Raw genomic sequence first — 26,362 nt, 5'->3', positions numbered from 1 at the left:
TGTGGACCAGGCGCCTTCACCTCCGAGACAGAATTTGGAAGTGAGCACTTAGGCAGCCAGCACACTCCATAGTATGCACTGCTCAGCAGGCACCGGAAAGCACTTGGGGAGACACAGATAAGTTGAACTTGGGGTGTGGGTCCCAGAATTGCCATTTCAGGGATACGGGCTGGGAGTGGTCACTTGCAAGCCTTATCTTCCCTTCATGTCGAGGTGCCCCTTGCTTTCAAAGTGTTGTGAAGGTTGGCAGTGCTTCTCCCATCTACCTTTCTGGGTTCCTGCCCATGTACAACTGCTCTAAGTGGAGCTGGCAACAGGGTGGGAGGGACATAGCAGTGCCATTCTCCACTCCACAAGGATGAGGCACCAAACAATCCCATTAGTTTTCCAAAGTTTTGTGGCATGAACAGACAAGGAGGAGGCTCTGAGTGAGCAAAGTGAAATTTAGTGCCAAACATTCAAAACAAGATGATGCCCTGTCTATTATATTAGTGCCTCTATTCACCTGTGCCCGCTAACTACCTACCGTTTCCTTAATCTTCTTGACCTTCCCACTACGCCTAGGTGCATCCTCAGGATGCACAGCTGAGGTTGAGACAGCCTGCTGACTCCCATGCCCTTTTGCCAGAGGTGACTTTGGCAGGTGTCCCCTGGGGGGCCAGGCCTACCTTCAGGCAGCACAGATGTTTGACTGCTTCCATCCTCGGTCTCAGGGGCTGGAGATGTGTCACTCAAAAGGACAAGGGTGTCAGATGGGCTGGAGTCACCCAAGGTCCCCTGCTGGAGTGCCCTGGGCTGTACTCTGCTGATTCTCTTCCTTTTGAGTTCCTGGGGGCCCTTGTGCACCTCCATGGGATGGAAGGATAGCTGGAGTGAGATCCAGCAGCTCTGTTGTCCTCTGGTTCTGACACTCATAGATTCCCAATTGTGCCTGCACCATGTAGTCAAAGTCTTGCATCATGGAGCTCACACACTAACCAAGGTGCAGATATCTTCTGCCATGGAGTGCCAGTCCTGCACCATGCCATCATCACAGTGTTGGCCTGCAGTGACAGCACCATCTCCTCGGATAGAAGGTGCTGGGACTCCTCCGATTAGCCTTGCATTCAGAGGAGGGCTGCTGTTATCCCTCCTTGATACTCACAACTCTGCCTTAGCAGCTCCAGCAGCTGTGAGATGACCAGGCCCAGGGACGCGTCATCGGGAAGGGGCTCAGCAGACTCCTGGGCTCTGGCATCCCTCTGCGTGCCAATTTCCTGGAACATCCTCAATTCAGCTGTGATCTTTAGCTGTGAGATGCTCACCAGTGAGTGACCCAGAAGGATGCCTACTTATTGGATGCACTGAGATGAGAGTATCTCTGCTGATGCCGGGTCGGGGTGACAGCTATGACACCTCTTCAGTGGTGGGGTTGGAAAAGTCCCCCTCTGAACTGCTGGAGTCATGTAAGTCCAGGGGGCATGAAGATGGTCTGGCCTGCACTGCTGGTCAGCCTGGAAGAGAGGAGATATGCCGTCAGTGCATTACAGAGGATACAGAAAGACTTGAGAAATGACAGCACATGTTTGAGGATTCTCATGTTTCTCTGCTTCCCCATTTCACCAGTAGCACAGGCATGCTCTTCCTCCTCTCGGGTTGGGTTGAGTGATTGCTCCTCACGATGTCTGAGGGTTCTCAGCTTGGGCATGACTCCAGCTTGCTGCACTTGCTTATGCCTGTTGTGGTTGGTTGACACAGTAAGAAGTCTCAGAACACCAGGTTAAAGTCCAACAGGTTTATTTGGTAGCAAAAGCCACTAGCTTTCAGAGCGCTGCTCCTTCGTCAGGTAAGTGGGAGTTCTGTTCACAAACAGGGCATATAAAGACACAAACTCAGTTTACAAAATAGTGGTTGGAATGTGAACCTTGGCTTGCAAAATCTCACTAACTGTCTTGTCTGGAGACAATACACATCTCTTTAACCTGTGCTTAATGCTCTCTCCACTCACATTATCTGTACCTTTTAAGACTTGAATATCTGTAAAGACCCACATTCCAACCATTATTTTTTAAATTTATGCCCATGTGTTTCAGTCCCTCCAATAGTGTATTCCCTTTGATTTGCTCATTCCACAAACTGCTGGTAGGGGTAGATTATGCCCCATCTCTGCTCCACTCCATCCAGCATCCTTGTGAGAGCCCACTCTGAAAAGCACGGTGCTGCCATCCCTTGCAGTCATTTATTTTCTATCTCTAGTAACCTTGAACTGAGTGGTCTGCCAAGCCATGTCAGAGGGCAGTTGAGAGTCAATCATATTGCTGTGGATCTGGAGTCACATGTAGGCCGGAGTGGTTAAGGGCAACAGATTTCTTCCCCTAAAGGACATTACTGAACCAGATGTGTTTTTCTGACAATCAGCAATGATTTCACGGTCATCAATAAATTCTTAATTGCAGATATTTTTTATTGATTTCAAATTCCACCATCTGCCAGGGTGGGATTCAAACACAGAACATTAGCTGAGAATAATCTGGCAATAATACCACTAGGCCATCGCCTTCCCACCAGGAAGACAATGCTCCAATACGCTAGCTAACTACTTTTATGTCAGAGGTAGGCCACTATGAACCACATTCCACAGGGTCTCTCTTTTTTTTTGTGTATGTGAGATGGAAGCTTGAGTCAGTGTTGGGGACAGTAAAGTTCGAGACAATGAGTCATTAAACACATCTAGTAATTAGGCATAATTTCCAGTCATTACTCTCCTAAAATCTACCAAGGTGTCAAAGAGTTACCAGTCAAGAATTAAATATATGCTGCAGAAAGAAAGAATCCATCTCACTTGATGCTTCAAAGAAGTAATCTTCTCCATTAAACAAAGACAGGCAGGGTGAATCAGCCTGAAGCTTACTCCTTTTTTGGACATCATGGACTTGATGCTATTAAATGCTGCTCGCTTGGTAAGTGACATTGTGCCACTCGCTTGGCCTTGGTAAATGACATTGTGGTGCTCTCTTGCCCACCAAAGAACAAGTTCTCTTTGTAGCAATGGAACTGTATGGCAATGGCTTGTAGGGGTCACCTGGGTCAGGTTCTGGTCAAAAGATACAGTGGGCTCTGTTTAGCTCCAAAATTTCCTTGCCACCTGTCTTTTTGAATAAATCTGATATAAATTGTGTTGGGGTTCGGCCCTCAGTCCCCTCATAGTTCAACAATGTGTAGATTTTGTTGTCCAGACTGGTTTTCCAGGTTATTAACTTTAGCCCGCAGCGACATGCTCTCCTTAATTGCCACAGTCAGCTTGGACAGATCCCATTGCTGTGGTCCAAGACGGTTATCTTGATATCAGTAGGGATGTTGACATGAGAATCAGCAGCTAGTTGAATGGTGTCGAGGATGAATGGTATTGAGGGAGGACCGAATTGGACCCAGTAATTCTTCCAATGAATTTCTCAGCTCCTGACCCAAACATTGTTGGGATATAGCGAGCTGCACAACAAAAAATTTGCTTAGGGTTTTAGTTGTCAAAAATGTGAGGGAGCTGGTCACCATCTTAACTGAAGCCATTTCGGCAGGCATACCCTTATCATTCGATTTTTTTTTTTTTAATTCCCTGCCTGTGTGCTTTAAATTCCTAGACATAATTGGATAATTGGCTATCTCAGTATTTTGGTTAGTTTTATTTTAGCAAATAAAACGTATCAGCATAGTCAAAAGTAATTTGAAAAAATCATCAGGAGAAATGCAATGCATTCTTCCTCTACATCACTCAATCAGAAGTCTGTGCAATGAGACATCTTTACTCCTATATTCAAATCCTCTTGTAATAAAGGCTAGCATGCCATTTTCCTTTTCAATTTGTTGCTGTACCTGCATGTTAACTTTCAGTGACTCGTGAGCAAATCCCAAATCCTTCTGAAGTTCAATGCTTCCCAGCCTCTCACCAGCTAAATTTCTGTTTTCCCTACCGAAGTGGATAGCTTGACATTTCTTTATCATAGAATCCCTACAGTGCAGGAGGCCATTCGGGATTCTGCTCCGACCACAATCCCATCCAGGTCTTATTCCCTTAACCCCACATATTTACCCTGCTAAACCCCTGACACTAGGGGAGGAGGGTGGGGTCTGACATATTGAAGATGTGGGCCACCATGTAGAAGAAGGGCTGTATAAAAGGGGGAGGAAGGACGAGGATTCACGTGCCATAGAGAAGGGCAAGGAGGTGGATGAAGATGATGAACAGTGGAAGGTAGAAGGGAGATCGAGGGGAGAGTAGCTGGACCCTGACAAGGTTGCATGAAAAGCTCACAAATAAGGCAGTCAAAAGAATACCGTGTCATTTACTGGAAGGGGATGCACAAAGACTCCAGGTGGGCTGGATAGAGGTTTAAATAGAGCACGGGTGCCTCATAGATGATGCACTTGTGGAGTGGGTTGTTGAATCAAGAAACAGGCTTCCTCTTGAAGCAGCTTGCCTTTTTCCTCATAGTTGCTGACATCCTGCATAGTATAATGAAGGCACAAGGGCTGGAGAGAGTAATATGAGTGTGCTGTACTGAAATTTAAATATGGTGCTGGGACATTCAAACCCAACAGCTGTGGGCAGGTGGACCAATCCACTGCCAGTCTGCCAAAATAGTGAAAGGAGAACTCATTTGTGCTTAATTAATGAGCCTTCATGCCCAGAATCTCGTGCAGGATCCCAATTATTCTGGTTGGTGAGATGGGTGTGCTGGAACTACCCTCCACTGCACTTAGTCACAAAATGGGAGAAATCCACCCTCTTTTACTGTCTGTAAACCAGTTATCAATCCATGCCAGCATATTCCCCTTTATTATAGATTATAGCATTTTTCCTATTATAGATGTTAGGCTAATTGATCTGCAGTTCTCCGTTTTGTCTCTCTCCCCTTTCTTAAATCATGGGGTTACATTTGCTAACTCCCAATCTGTCGGAACTATTCCAAAATCTATAGAATTTTGCATAATGACCACCAATGTATCTACTATCTCTGCAATTACCTTTTTCAACACTCCAGGATGTAGATCATCAGGTCAAGTGAATCTACTTTAAGTCACATTGATTTCTCTAGTACTATTTTTTCAGTGATATTGATATCTTGCAGCTTCTCATTTACACTAATACCTTGATTCTCAATATTTCTGGAAATTATTGGAATTTTCCTCGCAGAAAACAAACACAAAAGCCGGGATTGATGATGGGCTCACAAAATATCATGAGAGGCTGAAAACATGATTTGTGCCTATGGGAATTGCCAGATTGATTGATTGTCCCAGCAATGATGAGAACCCTATTTGCATTCATTTAAATGTCATTAGCAGATTTCCCTGCAGCAATCTATCCTCCACGTTGAAAAGTCCATCCACCGTGGCAGCATGATGTCATGTCTGTGTGCTTCACCACAACTTTAAATAAAATGGTAAACTGGCGAGCTCACTTATGAAGTGAGTTCAGAGGTCATGGGGTTTGGGGTATTGGGGCTGCATTGAGGGCGGTGGGTGGGTTCACCAGGCAATGGGGCTCAGAGCACCAGGTGGCAATCAGGTAGGGGTTCAAAGATTGGGGGTGGAGAGTTCCTGGGGGGTGGTTTGGAGGTTTGAGATGGGAGGGCTGTTAACTCTGTGGGGGAGAGATGGCAGATGTTGGGGAAGTGGTGTGGCAGAGGCATAGGGAGGTAATGTATTCAGAGGGCAATGGCCTTTTCGAGAAAAAGGGGAATGGTCTGTCCCTGAAGGGGGCTGGACTCATCACCAACAGGGGAAGGAAACCAGATCTGATTTGCTAAACTTTTTCCATTGTTGTCATGTCTCTTTATTAGAATCGACGAACTCAGGCATGAACTCACAGGGACCACCGCTGCCACCCCCCTCCTTATCTACTGGAAACCCAATAAACCCACCAGCCAAGGCTTCCCTTCCCAATGTCAGGACCCTTCAACAAGGCAGAGGCCCATCAGCTGAAGATTTCAGCCTTAGGATGCACCCATCAGCAGTTAACCTTTTGCATGCTAACCTCCCCATTCTGTGAGTACCATGGTTTCCCTGCACAATTCGATGAGATGATGAGCATATATACTCTCCTGACAAAGGCTAAAAGGCTCAGCAGAGCACCCTGCTCCATCTGGTGTGGGTGCTGCTGCATCCTTAAAGAGCAATCCACTCCCCCTTTGACAGGATAGTGCACAGAGCCTTCCAGTGTCCCATGGTGCAGATTCCTGCACCTTACATGACAGCTCAGGAAACGGGAGTGTTCCCAAACCTGTGACCGTCTGGACAGACTGATTGGTGAAAGGGTAGTGTGAGTTCTTGTCCATTCTGGGAGACTGTAAAGAAAAGTTCCTCAATGTGATGCCTCGCACAAGTAGTTATTGACTATTGAGACACTGCTTCCTGGGGTGAATGGACAAAGGATCAACCCATGGAGGCGATGGCTCAATGTTCATTCCCTCTTTCTTTCTTTGCAGTGAGTAATGTGAGAGAGAGAGATGGAACCTGTGGAGCTGGCTTTCATTCTTCTAGCAAGGAGAGGAGAGAAGATGTCAGCTGAGGCATCTGGTTCTTCAGAGACAGAAGCAGAGCCCAGAGGCAGTCCTGCTCCACTGCTGCAGGGTCCCCACAGAATGCCACTCAGAGGCATCCTCTTGGCCCAGGGTCTACAGACTGTACCTGACCTTTCTAGAAATGATCAAGAACCAGTGTCGGAGAAGACTTTGTCTGTCCAAGGACACGGTAACTCATCTGCGCAACCTTTTTTGGGAATTGGCGCCACGTTGACTTGAAGGACTTCCGCTGTCTGGCTTTGAAAGTCAGAGCTGTCTTCACCTTTTACATATCTGGCTCCTTTCAGGGCTCCACTGGTGACCTATGCAAAATCTCGTAGGCCTCTGCTCATAAGTGCATCAAGGAGGTGACCAATGCACTCTTCACAAAGGCTCACAACTACATCTATTTTATGAGTCCACACCAACCAGGACACAGGAGTTATGGGACACGTCCACAACTGCAGAGAGCCATTGACTGCCCTCGCATAGCTTTCAGATCCCCATGACATCAAGGAGTGCAGTTTGCCAACTGCAAGGGCTTCCACTCCCTTAATGTTCATCTAGTCTGCAAACACACAAACACATCCTCCAGGTGTGTGCTAGGTTCCCAGGTAGTATTCATGATAACTTCATCCTTAGCTGCTACTCATGCTTTAGTGAAGCAGACCATTGGAATACTGAAGATGTGGACCTGGTGCCTGGACCGATCTGGCGGAGCTCTGCAATACTGTCTGCAGTACCTGGCACTTCAATGGAGTGAGGAGCTGCCTGAGAAGGAGATGGATGAGCAACATGTCTCCTTTAATGAAGAGGACATCGAAATGGATGAAAAAGAGGATGCCCTGGAGTGAGCAGAAGGCGGCTGTGGGAATGACCAGAAGAGGCAGGAGAACTTGGGGCTCCCTCAATAGCCTCGTATTTCATGGATGGTGAGGATTAGGGCCAGTGGTAATGTCCCATCATGCTGATGTTCCTTCCTTCCTGACTGCTGGCAGCACATACCCTCACTGGTATGGCTGGTGTCATGGGGAAGGAACAGTTATTCATAGTCCTGATGTTGCAGAAGGATGATAATGACTTGCAGTAGGGACAGTGATTCTTCCTAAAGAGCTACTGTGAATGTCTGACTTCAGGTCGGCTGAAGGCAGCTCACACGCTCTCAGTAACTCGGGTAATATCAGGGCAAGATAGCACGGATAGTTGCATCCATCCTGGTATGACTTTGAGCATGCACGGTGGCACAGTGGTTAGCACTATTGCTTCATAAAACCAGGGACCTAGGTTCAATTCCTGGCTTGGGTCACTGTTTGGAGTCTGCACGTTTCCCTGTGTCTGCGTGGGTTTCCTCCGAGTGCTCCAATTTCTCCCACAGTCTGAAAGATGTACTAGTTAGATGCATTGGCCATGCTAAATTCTCCCTCAGTGTACCCAAACAGGTGCCAGAGTGTGGTGAGTAGGGGATTTTCACAGTAATTTCATTGCAGTGTTAATTTAAGCCTACCTGTGACACTTACAAATACATAATAAGTAAACTTCTCCTTAGTTAGCTGTGTCCTGAGGTTCAGTATCACCACAGACAAATACACATTTTTCATAAGGGTCTAGCTGATGGGTTACATGTTCACAGATCAGACTTTCATAATGATTGGGTTGAGTAGTAGTCCTGACCATTGTTTGAGGCCTCCTCATTACCAAGGAGGCACTGGCATGACTAATGTATTCTGTCACTGTGAGGGAACGTTAACTAATGAGCTGGCAGCCTTGCAGAGAGCTCTAGCGAGTATCTAGCCTTTCCATGGATCATGAACACAGTTATCTCAACGGCAGTTCATGAAAAAATCTTATGAGAGCAGGGAGCCATAGAGAGGTTGCAATAAGTGAGATTCATTTATTTTACAGAGGTGATTGCTAACTTACATATATGGTTGCTATCTACAACTACCTCACACCCATGCCTGCATTGTGCAAATAGACCTTCTTAACCTTTCTAACCCCACCAGAGTGAGTGGTGGTGTCCCCTGAGGTGACAGTGAGTGAGTTCCCTGTGGATGTGTAATAAGTATGTGAGAGGAGAATGATGTGAAAACTAGAAGATCCTGCTGCCAGCTAATGATGAGCCACCCCTGTGAAATACATAGTGGGTTGTGCCGAAAATCCCCTCTTAAAAACAGGAAATTCTGGAAATACTCAGTAGATCAGGCAGCATCTAAGAGAAATAAGGTTAACATTTCATAAGATGGGAAAGTTAGGAAAATAATAAGTTTTAAGCAAGGCAGGGGGTTGGTGGTCTGTGATAAAGTGGAAGACAGGAAAGATTAAATGAAAAGTGGGTTGCTTTTGCCAGATCAAAGGGAATGTCTATAGGAGGTGTAAATGGCAGACTGATGAACAACTGCTGTCCAAAAACAAAGAATAAATAAATCTAAAATGGAAACATACAAACAAATAGGAAACAAAATGAGGCCACTACTTACAATCTGAAATTGTTGAATCCAGTGTTTGAAAGGTGCTCAAAAGATGAGGTACATTCCCTTGAGCTGACATTGAGTTTTATTGGAACGCTACAGGATCAGCAGGATCAGTGGCTAGCAGGTGTGGGCTTTCCTCAGGATTAAGGACCCCAGGGCTAAATATTTCCCTTCCGCCCCCCCACCGAGAGCTACCAGCCTATCAGAGGCCAGCAGTCGTCCACTGCAGGCCGTGCCATCAGGGAGCCTGCAGTCCACAGCATTTTCATTTTGGGCTCCTGCGTGATGAATGCCCCACCTGGTTGACTATGGAATCACAGAATGGAATTGTTACTGCACGGAAGGAGGCCACCTAGCTCATTGTGTTTGCACAGCTCTCCAAATCAGCACTGTAACTTAGTGCCTTTCCCCATACTCTTGCATATTGTTTCTCTTCAAATAATCATCTAATGCTTGGTTGAATATCTCTAAAGAACCTGCCTCCACCAATATGCCAGACAGTGCATTCTAAATCTGAACCACTCATTGTGTGAGAGAGTTTTTTCTCACATCGTATCCATTTCTTTAGCAATTCATTTATCTGTATCATCTCTTTCTTGATCCTTTTATGAGCGGGAACAGTTCCTTCATTCCTTCTACTCTGTCCAGCCCCCTCATGACTTTGAATATCTCTATCAAATCTCTTCTTAGCTTTCCTCTCTTCAGGATGGACAGTTCCAACTTCTCTAGTCTATCCTTTGGTGGCAGTGGATGTGGCCTTTAAGTGGGCATAGACAAGGTGGTGGCAAGATCCCAACCCTGCACTCTAACCTGATTAAATGCCCCTCCCACCTTCAAACTCACCTCGGCATTAAGTTACACCTATTAACACTGCTCCTCTTTCCTCAGATGCTTCTTGACCATTGAGTATTTCTAGCAGTTTCTGTTTGTCTTTCAGTTGGACTTCAGTGGCTGTAATGGAGGTTTGGCCTGTGAAGCCCCTCTTTGTAGCCCCTGGAGCAATTGGTAAAATTGCTGGTAAGATAGGTCAGTGAGTTTGAAAGTGTCTAGAGGGGACTTATCCTCCAATCACAGCCTGGAGCATGTGGTACTGCTTTCCTGTGGTTGTCCATTTTCCCCTGACTCCTGATGCTTCAACCTGGCTTTGGGCGCATTTCCCTGGTCCTCCTCATGTTCTCCTGGCTCTCCTTGCATTCCTCTGGCTCTCTCCTCATTCTAATCACTTGCCGCTTCCCTCAGCGGGGGCACCCATGTTCAGATGCCACTAGGCCTCCGGCCTCATTTGAGCATCCTCTTTTCTGCTCTCCAGCAGATTTAGTGAACGAGAGTGGGTGAGTGTGTGTGAGTGTTAGTGAGTGAATAAATGTGAGGGTGGGTCCGTGGATGAGTGCTATATGAGGAAGGGTGAGTGTTTGCGAGGGTTGGTGAGTGAGTGAGGGTGGTTAAATGAAGGTGGTTGAGTGAATGAATTTTAAGGTGGGTGAGTGTATGAGGGTGGCTGGATGACTGTGTGTGAAAGTGAGGCTGGCTGCAAAGGTGGGTGAGAGGCTGAGAGTGAGGGTGGATGAGTGAGTAAGCAATACAATTAACCTAAGATTATCAATTACTGCACAATCCAATTTATCTCGGCAAAACTTGAACATTGAATACCCATCCATTTGGATTACTGACATCATTGTAAATATCCAATCCAGATACCTGACTGACCTAATACTTGCTGTTATTTACCATTATTACCCTTCCAACACAAGACTGAGCTGGTGAGTATCTGTGTTTGTTAGTGGTTATATGTTAGTGGAGGATGTGTGTGTGTGTGAATATGTGTGAGATATGTATTTGTGTGTGAGAGACAAAAAGGTAAGTGTGTGTGTGATAGAATGGGTGAGGGGGAGGGGAGAGCTTGTGTCTGGCTCACTCCCAGTCTCAGGGTTCTCACTCACCCTCACCTGCATACACCAACAGGTACATGCTCTCACAGTGTGTGAGGGTGAATGAGTGAGCACCCTGAGACTGGGAGTGAGCTGGACACACACTCTCATCCTTTCACACTCTAATAGTCTTTATTTATTACTAATTTTTAAATCATCAAATTATTGTTGATTTTGTTTTGTTGAGACAGTTTTTATATGTCAGCTTTTTGTGAAATTCATATTTAATGTGGCAAGTCTATCTTTCCAAAATTTGTTCATTGGCTCACCTGAGTGCAAGAATTGAAATGTGCCCCCACCTCCAAGTGAAAAGATTGAAGAAGTCTGCTATGAACCCTTTGGATGGCCTGAGGTTTTGAGAAGTGCTGTGTAAATGTTTTTCATCATTTGTTTAAGAGTTCATGGACTCTTGTTTCAGCACTTCTTTTTCTTTTCTGTTGAGTATCTTGAAACAAGATGTTCTTTGCCAACTCTGTGTCCTCTGGCTCTATGTTCAACTTCCATGTCTATCCTTTTGCAAAATTTAATTCATTAGCCTTCCGATACTATCTTCCTGGATTCTGCCTAGATTCACAACCTGGACTAGGATTTGATTCCCAATCCAAGGAAGTAAAGAAATTGTGTGGGAAGTGCAACTGTGAGGAAAGCACTGCTGTACTTGTGTCTCTGGAGACACTTAGAGCTAGATGGTGAAGTACTGGCAGCTACATATTTCTCGGCAATGATAGGGGTAATTTGGGGAAATGAATTTGTATTATACAAAATTTAAAGTGTACTGGGATAACACTAAATTGTACCAGGTTGACTGCAGTTTTGCGATTGCATTTGGCATTACATAAAATAAATCTGCTGACAAATCTACTTTCTTGTTCTATGAAAGGAGTTAATCTGCCCGCACATGATCCCCTTGCTTCTGCATCACTTCTTAGAGAGGAATTGAAGCTTTGTTGTTAATTGAAAGCAGCAAGAGAATAAAGCACGGACAACTTTCTCATGTTTTACTTCTTATTCTCTTACGTTTCTACTTTCTTCAAAATAATTAAAGTATATTCCAGAATTAGATGTTGTGTATAGCATGGGCAAGTGATAGGATATGGGTCATATGTTTCTGTGAGAATATAAGATACTTGAGTCTCCAAGTTTCTCCCTTTAGCCTGAAAATTCAGACATCCTCTCACGACATAAACTTTTCAGCAGGACTTAGCATTTTTAGCTTATTTATTTTTCCCTCTTAATTTAGCAGGGCAAATTGTTATCAGTTATCATACCTTGCCACTAACTTTACCAGAATGAGCTGCAGACCATAAATTGTAAATTGTGGCTGTTCTGGTCTGTATGGCCAAGTTTATCTGAGGCAGAAACTGAATTAGTTGAACCATCAAGGAAAATGGAATGTAAAAGTCTTCATGGGCCTAAGCCCCTTTATGACTTTGGTTACTATGTCTGTAGGATTGAAAATTTTCATGCCACATATCACTCTCCCATATTACATTGCTCAATCTTGATTGCAAATTTGTGAACTTGTTTGAGAAGAAGTTCTTCTGTTTTTTTTGTGCACAGCTTGGACGAACAAACCCTGGTTTTACTGAGGAATCCACTGAGCCCACAAACGTGGGGATAGCCTCAGAGGAAAATGTAGTGGTCAGAATTTTAAAAGATGCTGCTAATTATAAAGACAACAGGTGAGTAAATCCTATTGTGCTTTGCTTGTTTACGTCAAGGAAAGGAACCAAGTACTGTCCAAAATGTCTTGTACTCAAGCAGAACTACTGGCCCTGTGTTCAAATAAGTGAGCTAAAAAGATGAAAAATTTGAGCGATTATATATTAAACACAAGGCAATACGCTCATGCAATCTAACCGCAGGCCACTTGTTCAGTAATCTTTGTCATAGAATCATAGATGGTCACATCACAGAAAGGGCAATTTGGCATTTTGTGACCATGCCAGCTCTCTCTACAAGAACCGCTAACCTACTTGCACTACTGTAATGACTTAATCAGGATGTGGAGATGCTGGCGTTGGACTGGGATAGACACAGTAAGAAGTCTGATAATACCAGGTTTAAGTCCAACCAATTTATTTGATAGAAAACTCACAAGCTTTCAGGGTTTGTCCCTTCGTCAGGTGAATGGAGAGTTCTGGCCTCAGACAGAGCATATATCTGTGTATCTGTCTGAGGCCAGAACTCTCCATTCACCTGACGAAAGAACAAACCGCGAAAGCTTGTGAGTTTACTATCAAATAAATTAGTTGGACTTAAACCTGGTGTTGTCAGACTTCTTACCATGACTTAATCAGGCCATTGAGGTTGGTCTATTGGAATATGAACTCCCTGATTAAGAAGCCAATTGATGGGCCATCAGGAAGTCTTTTCCTTGTATTTAACCCGTTCCTCTGGCACTCCCGAAGGTAGCCTGCTGACTGACATCACTCAATGTACTGCTATTGTAATTGTAAATAAAGGGATTTTGGTGAAGGGACTTCTGCCTCTGAAGACTTATTATAACTACCCATCCCCCTCCCCTGTTTGTTTTTCTGCAACAGCCTTACTGTTCCAATAATTAACCAATTTTCTATTGAAAGCCGCAACTGAATCTGCCTCAGGGAGATCCACTGTCTCAGGCACTACATTCTAGATCCTAACCACTTGCTGTATGGTTAACTTGAAAAGCTTTTTTTCATGTTACTGTTACATCTTTTGCCAATCATTTTGAACTGGGTGACCCTTTATTTTGCACAGTTGCATGAGTTTATTTTGTAGCCTGAAATTTCCAGGATCACCCTTGCACAGAAATTACATCATCATTTATGTAAATTTTCACCAATTAGGAAATTTTCACACATGTGAAATACAGTACTCTGATTCTTCATAGCGACGGTGCTAAGTCATTTGATAATCTTTCAAGAAACAGCAAAACTTGCAAAATGAGGAGAAATAAACAGCCTATCTCAATTAAATCTGATTTAATCTCGTAGTTGTCTAGTTGAGATTCCTGTCATTTTCCCATCAGGCCTCAGTAAGATTTTTTTAAATGAAGAAAATTATTAAAGTAAAGTTTATTTATTAGTTACAAGTAGTCTTACATTAACACGGCAATGAAGATACTGTGAAAATCCCCTATTATCAAACTTAACGGAAATAAGTTATGATGATATCATAACTTGGCCTTGCTTGCCCGTACATTTGGAAGTGGTCTATGCTGATGTGTTATTTGCATAAATCCAGGAAAATTGTGCATGCTGGCCTTTTGCATTAGAATGGACATATACAGGTGAATGCAGAGAGAAAATGGCTGGAATTTTACAGCTCCACCTGTCACAGAATCGGAGCGGGTGAGGGGCGGATGTGGAAATATTCATTGACCTCAGGCAGGATTTTACAGTTTCGGGATGAGCAAAGCTGTAAAATCCCATCCACTATCTGCAAACGTATCTTGGAATCTGTGCAATGTAACTCAGTGAAGTACAGATTTCCTGCTGAACTAAAACGATCACACTGCTGTTAAATGGTAATTGTGCTGAAGCTCTCCCAAGAGATTCTGGGCCATTAAAACTTTCAAATCTATTTCTTCTGAAATATCGTGGAAGTTTTGTTTCTTGGAGTATATGGAACTTGTCCTAAACATGTTGCAAATAGAACAATGGCAAACTGTTATGTATTTTTACATGGTTATCCTATAAGCAAGCATGGCAGCCATTTTGTTTGCACTGGAAGATTCTGTGACAGGTGGGGCAGTAAAATTCCAGCCACTTTCTCTCTGCATTCACCTGTATATGTCCATTCAAATGCAGAAGGCCAGCATGCACAATTTTCCTGGGTTTATGCAAATAACGCATCAGCAGAGACCACTCCCAAACGTACGGGCAAGCAAGGCCAAGATCTACCTGCTATCATCATAACTTATTTCCCTTAAGTTTGATAATGAATATGTTATAGTATGATTTATTGAAGGTATATCATGCGGGTCATTGGAAGAACTCCCATTCTTCAAATACTACCAGAATTCATGAACGTGTAGATGAGGCCCCTCATCCAAAAGATGGTTACTTCATTGTTGCAGTACGTCCTTAATAATGTACTTGTGTGTCTGCCTAGATTATGGGCTGAAATCCTTGAACAAGCCTTGAACCCACAAATTCTGACTGGAAGCAATAGTACTACTAGTTCAGCCAAGCTGATGCAATGTTTTGTGTCTTTAGGAACTAGAACCAATCAAGGGGTTGACAATCTAGATGTCATCAGTTTGATCTAGATTAGAACTAAGCTAAAATAGTGAATGTATGATGACAAAATAGATTTTTGTTTGTGTTCAATTTTTTTACTTGGTATTTTTCTGTACAATTGGAATCAATAGGGACGATTCCCACAATCTTACAAAATAACTTACTGTGGAAGCTTTCAGTTCAAAATGGACAATAGTCTGGGATAGGTTCACTCATGATGTTGGCTTTGTCTAGTGTAGGTCTAAAGTTGAGATCAGGGGCTAAATTTTCCAAATGGTATCAGGCCCCATATGCAGGTCCTGACATCGCCCATGTCATCAATGTGCTCATTGTGTAACTTGCTGGGAGGTGGCATTCTAATTGGATGCCTCCATTTTCGCTGTATGATTAATGGTGGGTTCCTGATGCTGTATTAGTTTGAATTAGCTCTGGATGGATGGCAGTCACATTGAGAGAGAGGGAGATGCTACTGAGAAAGGTGAGAGTGAAGGCACTTCAACATGAAGGTGTCCTTGGCCTTCTTCAGCCAAGTCAACAGATCAAGAGGCCCAAAACTGGCAGAGCTATCAGGGTGGAGGAGAAATCATTCTGCATGAGTCACTTAAGAATGGGGTTACATCTTCATGGTCCCATCATTGGGGTATGGAGCCCTGACTTGTTTTCAACCCAGCCTTAAAAATTGCGTTGGGGCGTTGCTAAAGCACTTCTCCCCCAATATTTTCCCATTCATTTCTGCTTCCAACTCTGTCTTTAAGAGGTCTGGAAAATTCAGCCCCAAGAGCTCAACATTCTGGGACTGCATGATAACACACAATGCTGCTTCAGTGCTATACCTCCCCACATTATGTTAATATTAGATCTAGCCTCAGGGAAGCCTATCTAATTTGCTTCTTTCTTTAATGTATCTTTCTCGTCTTCCATTTTTGATTGTTTAGGCAAGTATACCACTTTGATTTTGGACATCAGTACTTCTATGAGGTCAAGAAAGAATATAATGAAAATTGCATTAGCAAAGCAGCAGACTGGTAAGGAGATGTATTATTCTTCAATGTAGAAATAACCCGTGATAGTGCAGAGTATTTCCCAGTTAAATTTTGGGAATATTTAAGCATTGTCTTGGACCTTCATACAAATTCCATACCCAAGCCACCAATTTCCTCCCACACTACAGTCTCAGATTGAAGCCCACTGTTCACATCTTTGGGATCAAATTTGACCCTGAGCCGAACTTCCAAATCTATATCCTCTTTGCATGAATACTACATACTTCCACCTTCTTAGTATCTCCCTGTATCCATCCTCAGGCAAACAGCTTGCAAAACACTAAACTATGCCTTTATCACCTCCAGATACAATTATTCCAATATTGTTCTGGCCAACCTTTCATTTTACACCTTGACAAACTTTAGTTCATCCAAAACCTCGCAGCCCTTATCTTAACCTACATTATTTCTGCTCACTTATCACCTCTGTTCTGGTATTGGCTCCTGTTTGCCAATGTATCCCTTGAAAATTCTCATTCTTTCGATCAAATTTCCTTCATAATTTTGCACTCCTCTTCTCCCTCTTAACTTTTTTCAGCTCTACAATTCATCAGAAATTCTGTGATAGTGCAACTTTTAAAAAATTCATTCATGGGTTGTGGCTAAACCAGCATTTATTGCCCACCCCTAATTGCCCTTGAGAGGGCAGTGAACCACTGCAGTCCATGTGGTGTGGGTACCCCCGAAGTGCTGTTAGGGAGGAAATTCCAGGATTTTGACCCAGTGATGAAGGAATGGTGATAAATTTCCAAGTCAGGATGGTGAGTGCCTTGGAGAAGAACTTCCAGATAATGGTATTCCCATGTGTCTGCTGCCCTTGTCCTTCTACCAAGCGCTTAGCAATAACTGATGCTCGCTGCCACTCAGTTTGTGTTCAGCTAGGTCACTCCACTCCTAACCTCATTATTTGTTCAAACATGGACAAAAGCTAAACTTTTGGTGGTGCGGGTCACTTCCCTTGACACAAAGGCACTATTAGGGGTGACATGGGTGGCAAAGGGGTAGCACAATGGCACAGTGGTTAGCATTGCTACCTCACAGCAACAGGGACCTGGGTTCGATTTGCGGCTCGGGTGACTGCGAAGTCTGCACGTTCTCCCCTTGTCTGCATGGGCTTCCTCTGGGTGCTCCAGTTTCCTCCCACAGTCTGAAAGACATGCTGGTTAGGTGCATTGACTATGCTAAATTCTTTCTCAGTGTACCCAAACAAGAGCTGAAGTGTTGCAACTAGAGGATTTTCACAGTAACTTCATTGCAGTGTTAATGTAAGCCTACTTGTGATGAGTAAATAAATAAGTTTGGTCAAATGTGGCATCAAGGAGCCCTAGCAAAACTGGAGTCAATAGGAATCAAGGGACAACTTTCTGCTGGTTGGAGTCGTACCTAGCACAAAGGAAGATGGTTATCGTTGTTGGAAGTTAATCATTTCAATTCCTGGAAATCACTGTGGGAGTTCCTTAGGATGGTGTCCTGATTTGATTTTGATTTGGTTTATTATTGTCACATGTATTAACATACAGTGAAAAATATTGTACCTTGCATGCTGTACAGACAAAACACACTATTTATAGAGAAGGAAAAGAGAGAATGCAGAACATAGTGTTACAGTCATAGTTAGGGTGTGGAGAAAGATCAACTTAATGCAAGGTAAGTCCATTCAGAAGTCTGATGGCAGCAGGGAAGAAGCTGTTCTTGAAACGGTTAGTATGTGACCTCAGACTTTTGTATCTTTTTCCCGACGGAAGAAGGTGTAAGAGAGAACGTCCAGGGTGCAAGGGATCCTTAATTATGCTGGCTGCTTTGCCGAGGCAGTGGGAAGCATAGACAGAGTTAGTGGATGGGAGGCTAGCTTGCGTGATGGATTGGGCTACATTCACGACCTTTTGTAATTCCTTGCAGTCTTGGGCAGAGCAGGAGCCAAGCTGTGATACAACCAGAAAGAATGCTTTCTATAGTGCACCTATAAAAATTGGTGAGAGTCATAGCTGATATGCCAAATTTCCTTAGTCTTCTGAGAGAGTAGAGAAGTTGGTGGGCTTTCTTAACTATAGTGTCGGCATGGGGGTACCAGATCAGTTTGTTGGTGATCTGAACACCAAAAACCTTGAAGCTCTCAGCCCTTTCTTCTTCATCCCATTGATGTAGACAGGGGCGTGTTCTCCTCTGAGAATGACAATCTCCTTCGTTCAGTAACAATCTCCTGGATCCAATCTACATCAGCTGCTTCATTTAACACTGATATTTGATGCTATTATTCTGTTTGCCTCACCACTAACCAATGTGCGCCTCAGTCATTAAGGTCCTAAACTCTAGAATTCCATCCCTAAATCCTTCTACCCATTGCTTGCCTTTTCTCCTCTCAAATCTTCCTTTAAAAGTTAACTATTTAACCAAGTTTTAAACCACCCTTCCTAACATCTCATTCTTTCACTTGTGAATTTTTGGCAAGGTTTTTTTACCTATTAGACTGTGGGAAGGGTTCCTGTAAACATTTCAAAATTGAATTGTTGTGGTTTTAGCAGTGAATAAGGTGTGAGACCCTACTCAGTTTGCATACACCCTCTGTTATTCAAAATCTCTTAAAACCTGTTGAAATCAAAGCTTATTGCACCATTTTCTTAGCCCCTTTGACTTCTCCGATCCAAGATCATTTTGTGCTTAATGTTGCAGAATAGAATCTACTCATTAATTTAAGATTGCAGCTCAGACATTTGTAGCATTTTAAGATTGTTTTGCATTTGTAATGTATTATTGTATATATGCCTGGAATTGCTTTGGATATTCTCCATACCATAGCATCCCTACAATGCAGAAAGAAGCCATCCGGCCCATCGAGTCTGCACAGACCCCCCGAAAGAGCATCTCACGTCGGTCCTCCCCCTACCCTATCTCTGTAACCTTGTGCATTTACCATGCCTAATCCACTTAACCTATACATCTTTGGACACTAAGGGACAATTTAGTAAGGCCAATCCGACTAATGTGCACATCTTTGTATTCTGGGAAGAAACTGGAACATGCAGAGGAAACCCGTACAGACATTGGGAGAATGTGCAAATACCATACAGATAGTCACTCAAGGTTGGAATTGAACCTGGCACTATGAAGCAGTGATGTGGAGATCCAGTTGGACTGGAGTAAACACAGTAAGGAGTCTCACAACACCAGGTAAAAGTCCAACAGGTTTATTTGGCAGCACTAACTTTCGGAGTCTCAAGTTCCTTCACTAGATGAGTGAAGACTTGTGTTCGCAAACAGGGAATATAAAGAGACAAACTCAATTTACAAGATAATGTTTAGAATTTGAGTCTTTACAGGAAATCAAGTCTTAAAGGTATAAACAATGTGAGTGGAGAGAGGATTAAGCACAGGTTAAAGAGATGTGTATTGTCTCCAGTCAGGACAATTAGTGAGATTTTGCAAGCCCAGGCAAGTCATGGGGGTTATAGATTGTGTGACATGAACCCAAGAACCCAGTTGAGGCCATCCTCATCTGTGCGGAACTTGGCTATCAGTCTCTTCTCAGCAATTCTGCGTCATGAAGGCTGCCTTGGAGAATGCTTACCTGAAGATCAGAGGCCGAATGCCAATGACCACTGAAGTGTTCCCTGACAGGTTCTCTTCCTGTTGGGGAACACTTCAGCAGTCACGGGCATTCGGCCTCTGATCTTCGGGTAAGTGTTCTCCAGGGCGGCCTTCACGACACATGACAGTGCAGAATTGCTGAACAGAGACTGATAGCCAAGCTCCATACACATGAGGACGGCCTCAACCAGGATCTTGAATTCATGTCACAGTATCTGTAACCCCCATGATTTGCCTGGGCTTGCAAAATCTCACTAACTGACCTGGCTGGAGACAATACACATCTCTTTAACCTCTGCTTAACCCTCTCTCTACTCACATTGTCTGTACCTTTAAGACTTGATTACCTGTAAAGACTCTCATTCCAATCATTATTTTGTAAATTGTATTTGTGCCTTTATATGCCCTGTTTGTGAACAGAACCCCCACTCACCTGATGAAAAAGCAGTGTTTCGAAAGCTAGTGGCTTTTATTACCAAATAAACCTATTGGACTTTAATTTGGTATTGTGACACTTCTTACTGTGAAGCAGCACGTGTCATGAAGGCTGTCTTGGAGAATGCTTACTTGAAGATCAGGCTAAATGCCAATGATCGCTGAAGTGTACCCCGACAGGTTCTCTTCCTATTGGGGAACACTTAGTGAAATCATAAACAGCTAACATTGTATCTTTGCAGTGTTACCCCTGAGGCACAGGGAGACATCAGCAAAATCCCACAGGTCTTCACCCCCATTCCTTTTAATATGAATACAATAAGTATAGGTGGATATAAACAAGCTGCTTATAGCTTGCTGTATTACTCTTTCAGGTCTGATGATGCAATTCGGCAGTGTTGGAGAAATCTGTTTGCGGTAGTAAGGATCCTGATAAACCTGGTCACTTTGTTTTTGATTGAGCTGGTGAATTTCTTCTGCCGGTCGATTTTCCAGGTCCTGTTGGCAGGACTCTTGATGGTATTTGGAGATCAGCTACTGAAGCCACTCCTGGCAGCCTTGTTCAGCAGTCTGCTGCAGCCCATCATGATATTCATGCTGAACATTTTCACTGGAATAAGAAATCTCTTGAACCCTTTAATTGATATCTTCAGAAGACTGTTATTACAAATAGCTGTTGTGCTGCATGCCTTCAGGCTAGTGGAGGTGAAGTTGAATCAAACTGCATCCAGTTATCAGGACGTGTAGTCCAGAAGTTACCTATCTGAGGATGAATGTGCAAAGCTTTGAAGATGAGGAAGGATGGCTGAAAGTGGGAATCTCTGTGCTGGATTGCTCAGCAACTGGTAACTTTTCACCACTGTCGTCAGTTCATAGGCAGTTTTTAGTTGGATCAGAACCAGTTGTACCAATTATGCATTCTACCAATTTGGAGTTTTACACTTGTGTAAAGGAATGCTCTTTCTCCCAAGTACCTTTGTTATACAAAACTTAGCTAATACTTGTACTCAGTTCTCTGTTGTTCAAGCTTTGGTCACTGTTTGCGTTCATCCTCTTGTGCAAGGTGCTGACTGTGCTTGCTCTAATTTTCTACAACATTTTTGAGTGTTGTGCTGATGACTCTTTGTCATTTATTGCACTTGTGCTGACTTGCTTACAGCTCACTAAGTGTTTGTACTCTCTTATGCAACACTTAAGTGTGTGCACTCATGCTGTCTCCTGTAAAACTTGCTGAGAATCTGTGCTCAATCATCACAAACAAAGGTTGGCCGGTGTATAGTCTTAAATTATTCCTGTTATGAAACATCGCAAGTGCAATTAAGTGAAAGTGATCTGCTGTTTTGTGTTTAGAAGTGTAACTATCATTCCTGAAGGATGTGATTACTTGCAATAAACATCAGAATCAAGATTGGGGGCTTCCTGATGGCTTATAAGATAAATTCAACCTCTAAATAGATATGGAACCATTAGAATATAAAGTTACATGTTTGATTTCTGGTCTGTTTTAAATTAGCTGTTTTCAGCCAGAATGCTAGTGGACTATAACAATTAATCTCAGTTTATCCATGTTTGACAGGGGACAAATTATCTTGGATTCCTATTCTTTATTGCCATTCAGTGGAATATATTTATGTGCATGTTTGTGTGTATGTTTATGCATATGCATGGGACAGGAGTTGGTGAGGACAGGTTTGAGCTTGGCTGTTTTGCAGTATATATTAGTACAGCCTGCCTGCACCAAGGTCAAGGTTGTGAAGTTCCTAGTGGTGTGCTCCACAACCACAGTGCTGTGGACTCCCTAGACACAGGGAATGGGGCCATTTACATAGTCAGTATGGGCACACCACATCTTTTCCAAATTGGCAGCTGGAATGTCAGTTTGGTGCAGTAGCACTCCAATGGCAAAAAGGTCTGGCGATGTCATAAAAGAAGCTGCTGTCCTTCCCCTCTCGTGCCCCATGTGAAAGAGCTGGCCTCTCTGGGAAGGTCAGAGATGGTTTTGATTATTTTTCCATAGTAAAGATTTTAGGACTTCAATAGGCCTCACACCAACCCTCAAATAATGCATGTTCTATTGAAGCCTAAAGAAAACATAAAAGGTAACATTTCCATAACAGCCCAGAAACTCCTTCAGACACATCCCTTTGATGAGAACTGCTCACAGTCCATAACAGAATTTAAAGAATGAGCATAAAATGAGTGGAATCACAGCATAACTGGGTCCTGCTCCAAATTCTTGGTGCCTTTGTCTCTGACTGAAAATTTGACTTACTGCTCTCTCCTACCCCAGAAATGCTTGGGTGTGAGGATTTAAACTTGTATGAGGAATAATCAACGAGGTGATGTATTGGAACCTCATGGCAAATTTTACCATCTTGATTTTTAAGGAGTATGTATATATTATGCCATTAAAATGAAAGCTATGCTAACTCTTGTTTATGTTGAATTGTCTAAAGATTGTGAGAAACTATTATTTCAGGAAAATCTTAAAGAACTTCCCCATTAATTATTTGAATATTTAAATCTTTACTTGTACACAGCAAGATTACAAAGCAGTAATGAGTTGAATGATCAATTAGGAATAAAAACAGAAACTGCGCAGATCAGGCAGCATCTGTGGAGAGAGGAAAGGTCATCAAACATGAAACTTTGGGTGGGACTTTATGGCCTTGCTTGTCCCAAAACTGTGAAGTCCTGCCTGAAGTCAACAGACCTTTCCATGCTCCACCCCACGCCCGCTTAAATGGGCAGGTTGGTAAAATTCCGACCTTTAATTAGTTTCTCTATCTACAGGTGCTTTCTGACTTCTTGAGTATTTCCAGCATTGTTTTTTAACTTTAGATAAAAGGGACTCCAAATTTATCATGAGAGTGTCACAGCAAATGTTTCAGTCTTGGCAATGAAAACTATGGGCGGAATTCTCCATTAAGTGTGGTTGCAGACAGTTCCAGTGGCACTGTTCCTGCTGGCCGGAATGGTGTACAGCACGTCTGTGTGTCAGTGTTAGCTTCTGTATTGTACACTATACAGTGAATAATAATACACTCCCATTGTTCTGTATAGCACATCTGTCTCTCAGTGTTAGCTCCTGTACCATACACTACACAGTCAATAATAATACACTCCCTTTGTATTGTACCGCAGTGTGGGTTGGGACCTGATTCGTCTGGCCACTGTCAGACAGCAGATTCGAAGGCTTGACTGCCATATGTTAACGGCACACTCGCATCACTCTCTCCAGCCCATCTGTCTGTACGAGATTGTAAAAAGTCTGACAACACCAGGTTTCAGTCCAACCGATTTATTTGATAGTAAATTCACTACTGAAACCTGGTGTTGTCAGACTTTTTACTGTGTTTACCCCAGTCCAACGCCGGCATATCCACATCATGTACTAGATTGTGCAGGATATCCAGAGGCCAGAGGCAAAGAAGTCTGTACTCTGATTCAACCACCATCCCCTCAAGGCCTTGATTCAAGGAGTCCAGATACAGTGACATGTCCTGTATCCAAGAGAAGGTTCCAGAAAGCTCATCAACCTCACTTCTCGAGCCTGGGAGGCTCTTGTGCACGAGGGCAGTGTGATTTGCTGTTGCACCAAGCAGTGCAGGAAGCAGATGAATGATCTCATCTACTTTGCCAGGGTAAGTCCTCTCTCAGTTCCCTGAAATATCAAACTCTCAGCATGGCATCATGTATTGAGATGGCAGTTCTCTTCTTGAATGTCACGTATCCATTAGCGGGGACACGTATTCTCTCAGGGGTGCTTTCACATCATCACCATCATGTCATGCTGCCCACACTCCATCCTCTGGTTATTCTGAGGAGAATTCACCTCTTTGCATAGCCAGATTGTGAAGGACAAGAAAACTGTGATCACGTGGAAAACCCTCTCTGGCACTACTGCAGAGAGCTACCTGAAGGATCCAGTCATCTAAATTATACCTTCAGAAATCCTATGGTCTGCTTTATGAGAGAACATGTGAACCTGAGCACCATTGTACCTCTCCTCGGCACAAGTCTAAGGGTGCATACCAACGTCATCAGCCAATGCTTAAGTGGGTAGCCCAGTGACCATTCTGGATGTTATGGATCCATTTGTTGGACATTCCCACCCCATCACTACCCCCCCCACCCAAGCCTATCACCTTCAAGTGCCCGTGCCCCACCATGGATTTCTACCCACTCCATCTAGAAACTGCATGCATCCCCTTCCAATGTGAAGTGGTTCCCTTTGACCCTTTGGACTTTTTGGGTCCAACTTCTGTTTCCTTAGTTTTCGCTCTGCCTTCCATTGTCATTCTCATCAACCAGCTTGCACCTCTGCTTGCCATTGTGCCCCTTCGCCCTTCTCCTGCCCACCCCACCACACAGCCCTACTTCCACATTGCTCCTCTTGAATTTGTTAGTGCCTCTGTCACCTCGCACCCCATCCCTGTCAAATTTTGGTCTGTCGGAGTGGCGGGTCCATGAAGTGCTGTCCATAAAGACCAGCTTAGCATGGAGCTAGAGGGCACAAACTGGTCTGTCCTACCAGAGTGGCAAACAGGAGCAGCGCAGCAATAAGGCAGGTAAACTACAAATGTTGTACACACTTTGAAGTCTCAAATGAACTGAGCTCTACCTTGTGCATGTCACTTTTTTAAAATGGGTTTAAGTTTATTTATCAGTGTTACAAGTAGGCTTACGTTAACATGACAATGAAGTTACTGTAAAAATCCCCTAGTTGTCACACTCCGGCGCCTGTTTGGGTACACTGAGACAGTATTCAACATGGCTATTGCACCTAACCAGCCTGTCTTTTGTACTGTGGGAGGAAACCGGAGCATCTGGAGGAAACCCATGGGGAAAACGTGCTGACTCTGCACATTTAGTAATCCAAGCCAGGAATCGAACCCAGGTCCCTGGTGCTGTGAGGTAGCAGTCCTAACCACTGTGCCACCATGCCACCCTTGAGCTTGATGTGATTTCCTGCTGGATTGGAAGGCCTATAAGATTTTGGCGAGCAGCTGTTTTAACTATCATTCATGAAAGGCAAATGATGCTCACGCCACCAGGCAGTGGGTGAACATACCTGCGATTGGGAGATTTCAAACTTTTCTTATGCCAGCTGGCTTCTAGCTTTTTGGCTACCACTGGATTCTCCAGTCTTGTCTATCACCAAACCCGCCATGGGCGGAATGGGAGAATTCTGTCCTATGAGTCTCTCAGAGCCTAGATTACTACAAAGTCTGTGATATTCAAGATTTATCATATATTCAAAGATCTTTAATGATCCAATGGAAAAACAAAAATGGAGAAGTTTCCATTATTACTTGAACTTCCATTTAGGGGATCAATTGTTCCAAGAATGGAACACTAGACTCCCAGTTAGCAAATTAGGAGTTCCAGCTACAAAGTACTGGACTCCCATTCAAAAGACCCGTAGATACAGCATTGGAGCACTGGAATCTCATTCAAGGAATCAGCAGAGTACTAAATTCCCATTCAGGAAATAGGTAAAGCATGGGTATCCCTGCTGGAATCTATATTAAGAAAGTCTTAACAATTCACTTAAAAATGTTCATATGATCAGACAGAGCCAACATTGTTATCTGAAAAGAAATCATGTTTGATAAATTTGCTAAGTTTTTTGAGGATGGAACTAAAAGGGCCGATTAAAGGTGATCCAGCAGATGTTGTATACTTGGATTTCAAAAAATATTCCATAATGTGCCACACAAAAAAATCAATGCTCATGGAGTGGGATAATGTATTAGCGTGAATGGAAGTTTGATTAACAGAAAGAGACTAGATAAACATAGCATTTTCAAATTAGCGGGCAGTAACCAGTGGAGTGCAGCAAGGATCAGTTCTGGGTCATCAGCTATTTACAATCTATGTTAATGACATAGAATATTCTTAGTGTCTTCGTCTAAGTGTGTTGACAACACAAAGATAGGTGGAAATGTAAGCTGTGAGAATGATACAAAGTGGTTGCAAAGAGGTTACATAATTGAGCAACCTGGTAGAAGATAGCAGCATAATGTGGAAGTGTGAGGTTATTCACTTTGGTGATGAGAATAGAAAATTTGAATTTTTTAAAAAGTATGAAACTTTTAAGTGTTGCTGATAAGAGAGATAAGAGGGTGTATT

At 43.4% G+C, this 26,362-nt stretch overlaps 1 protein-coding gene across 3 annotated transcripts in view; it reads left to right on the top strand.

Annotated features, from left to right (window-relative positions):
• The window catches only part of LOC145355450 (uncharacterized), a 68,869-nt gene extending 46,226 nt beyond the window's left edge, over window positions 1-22,643 (top strand). For all 3 annotated transcript variants that reach the window (XM_080207571.1, XM_080207570.1, XM_080207572.1), the window contains exons 10-12: window positions 12,499-12,620; window positions 16,100-16,189; window positions 20,602-22,643. In XM_080207571.1, the coding sequence (XP_080063697.1) occupies window positions 12,499-12,620; window positions 16,100-16,189; window positions 20,602-20,974 (585 nt within the window). In that variant the 3' untranslated portion in view covers window positions 20,975-22,643. The remainder of the gene's footprint in view (window positions 1-12,498; window positions 12,621-16,099; window positions 16,190-20,601) is intronic.
• The last annotated feature ends 3,719 nt before the right edge of the window (window positions 22,644-26,362 follow it).

Source organism: Carcharhinus amblyrhynchos, chromosome 19 (genome assembly GCF_965287045.1).
Source record: "Carcharhinus amblyrhynchos chromosome 19, sCarAmb.v2.hapA, whole genome shotgun sequence".
In the NCBI taxonomy this organism is placed as follows: Eukaryota; Metazoa; Chordata; class Chondrichthyes; order Carcharhiniformes; family Carcharhinidae; genus Carcharhinus; species Carcharhinus amblyrhynchos.
Note: the sequence above shows the minus strand (reverse complement) of the source record. Positions and strands in the feature narration are given on the sequence as shown.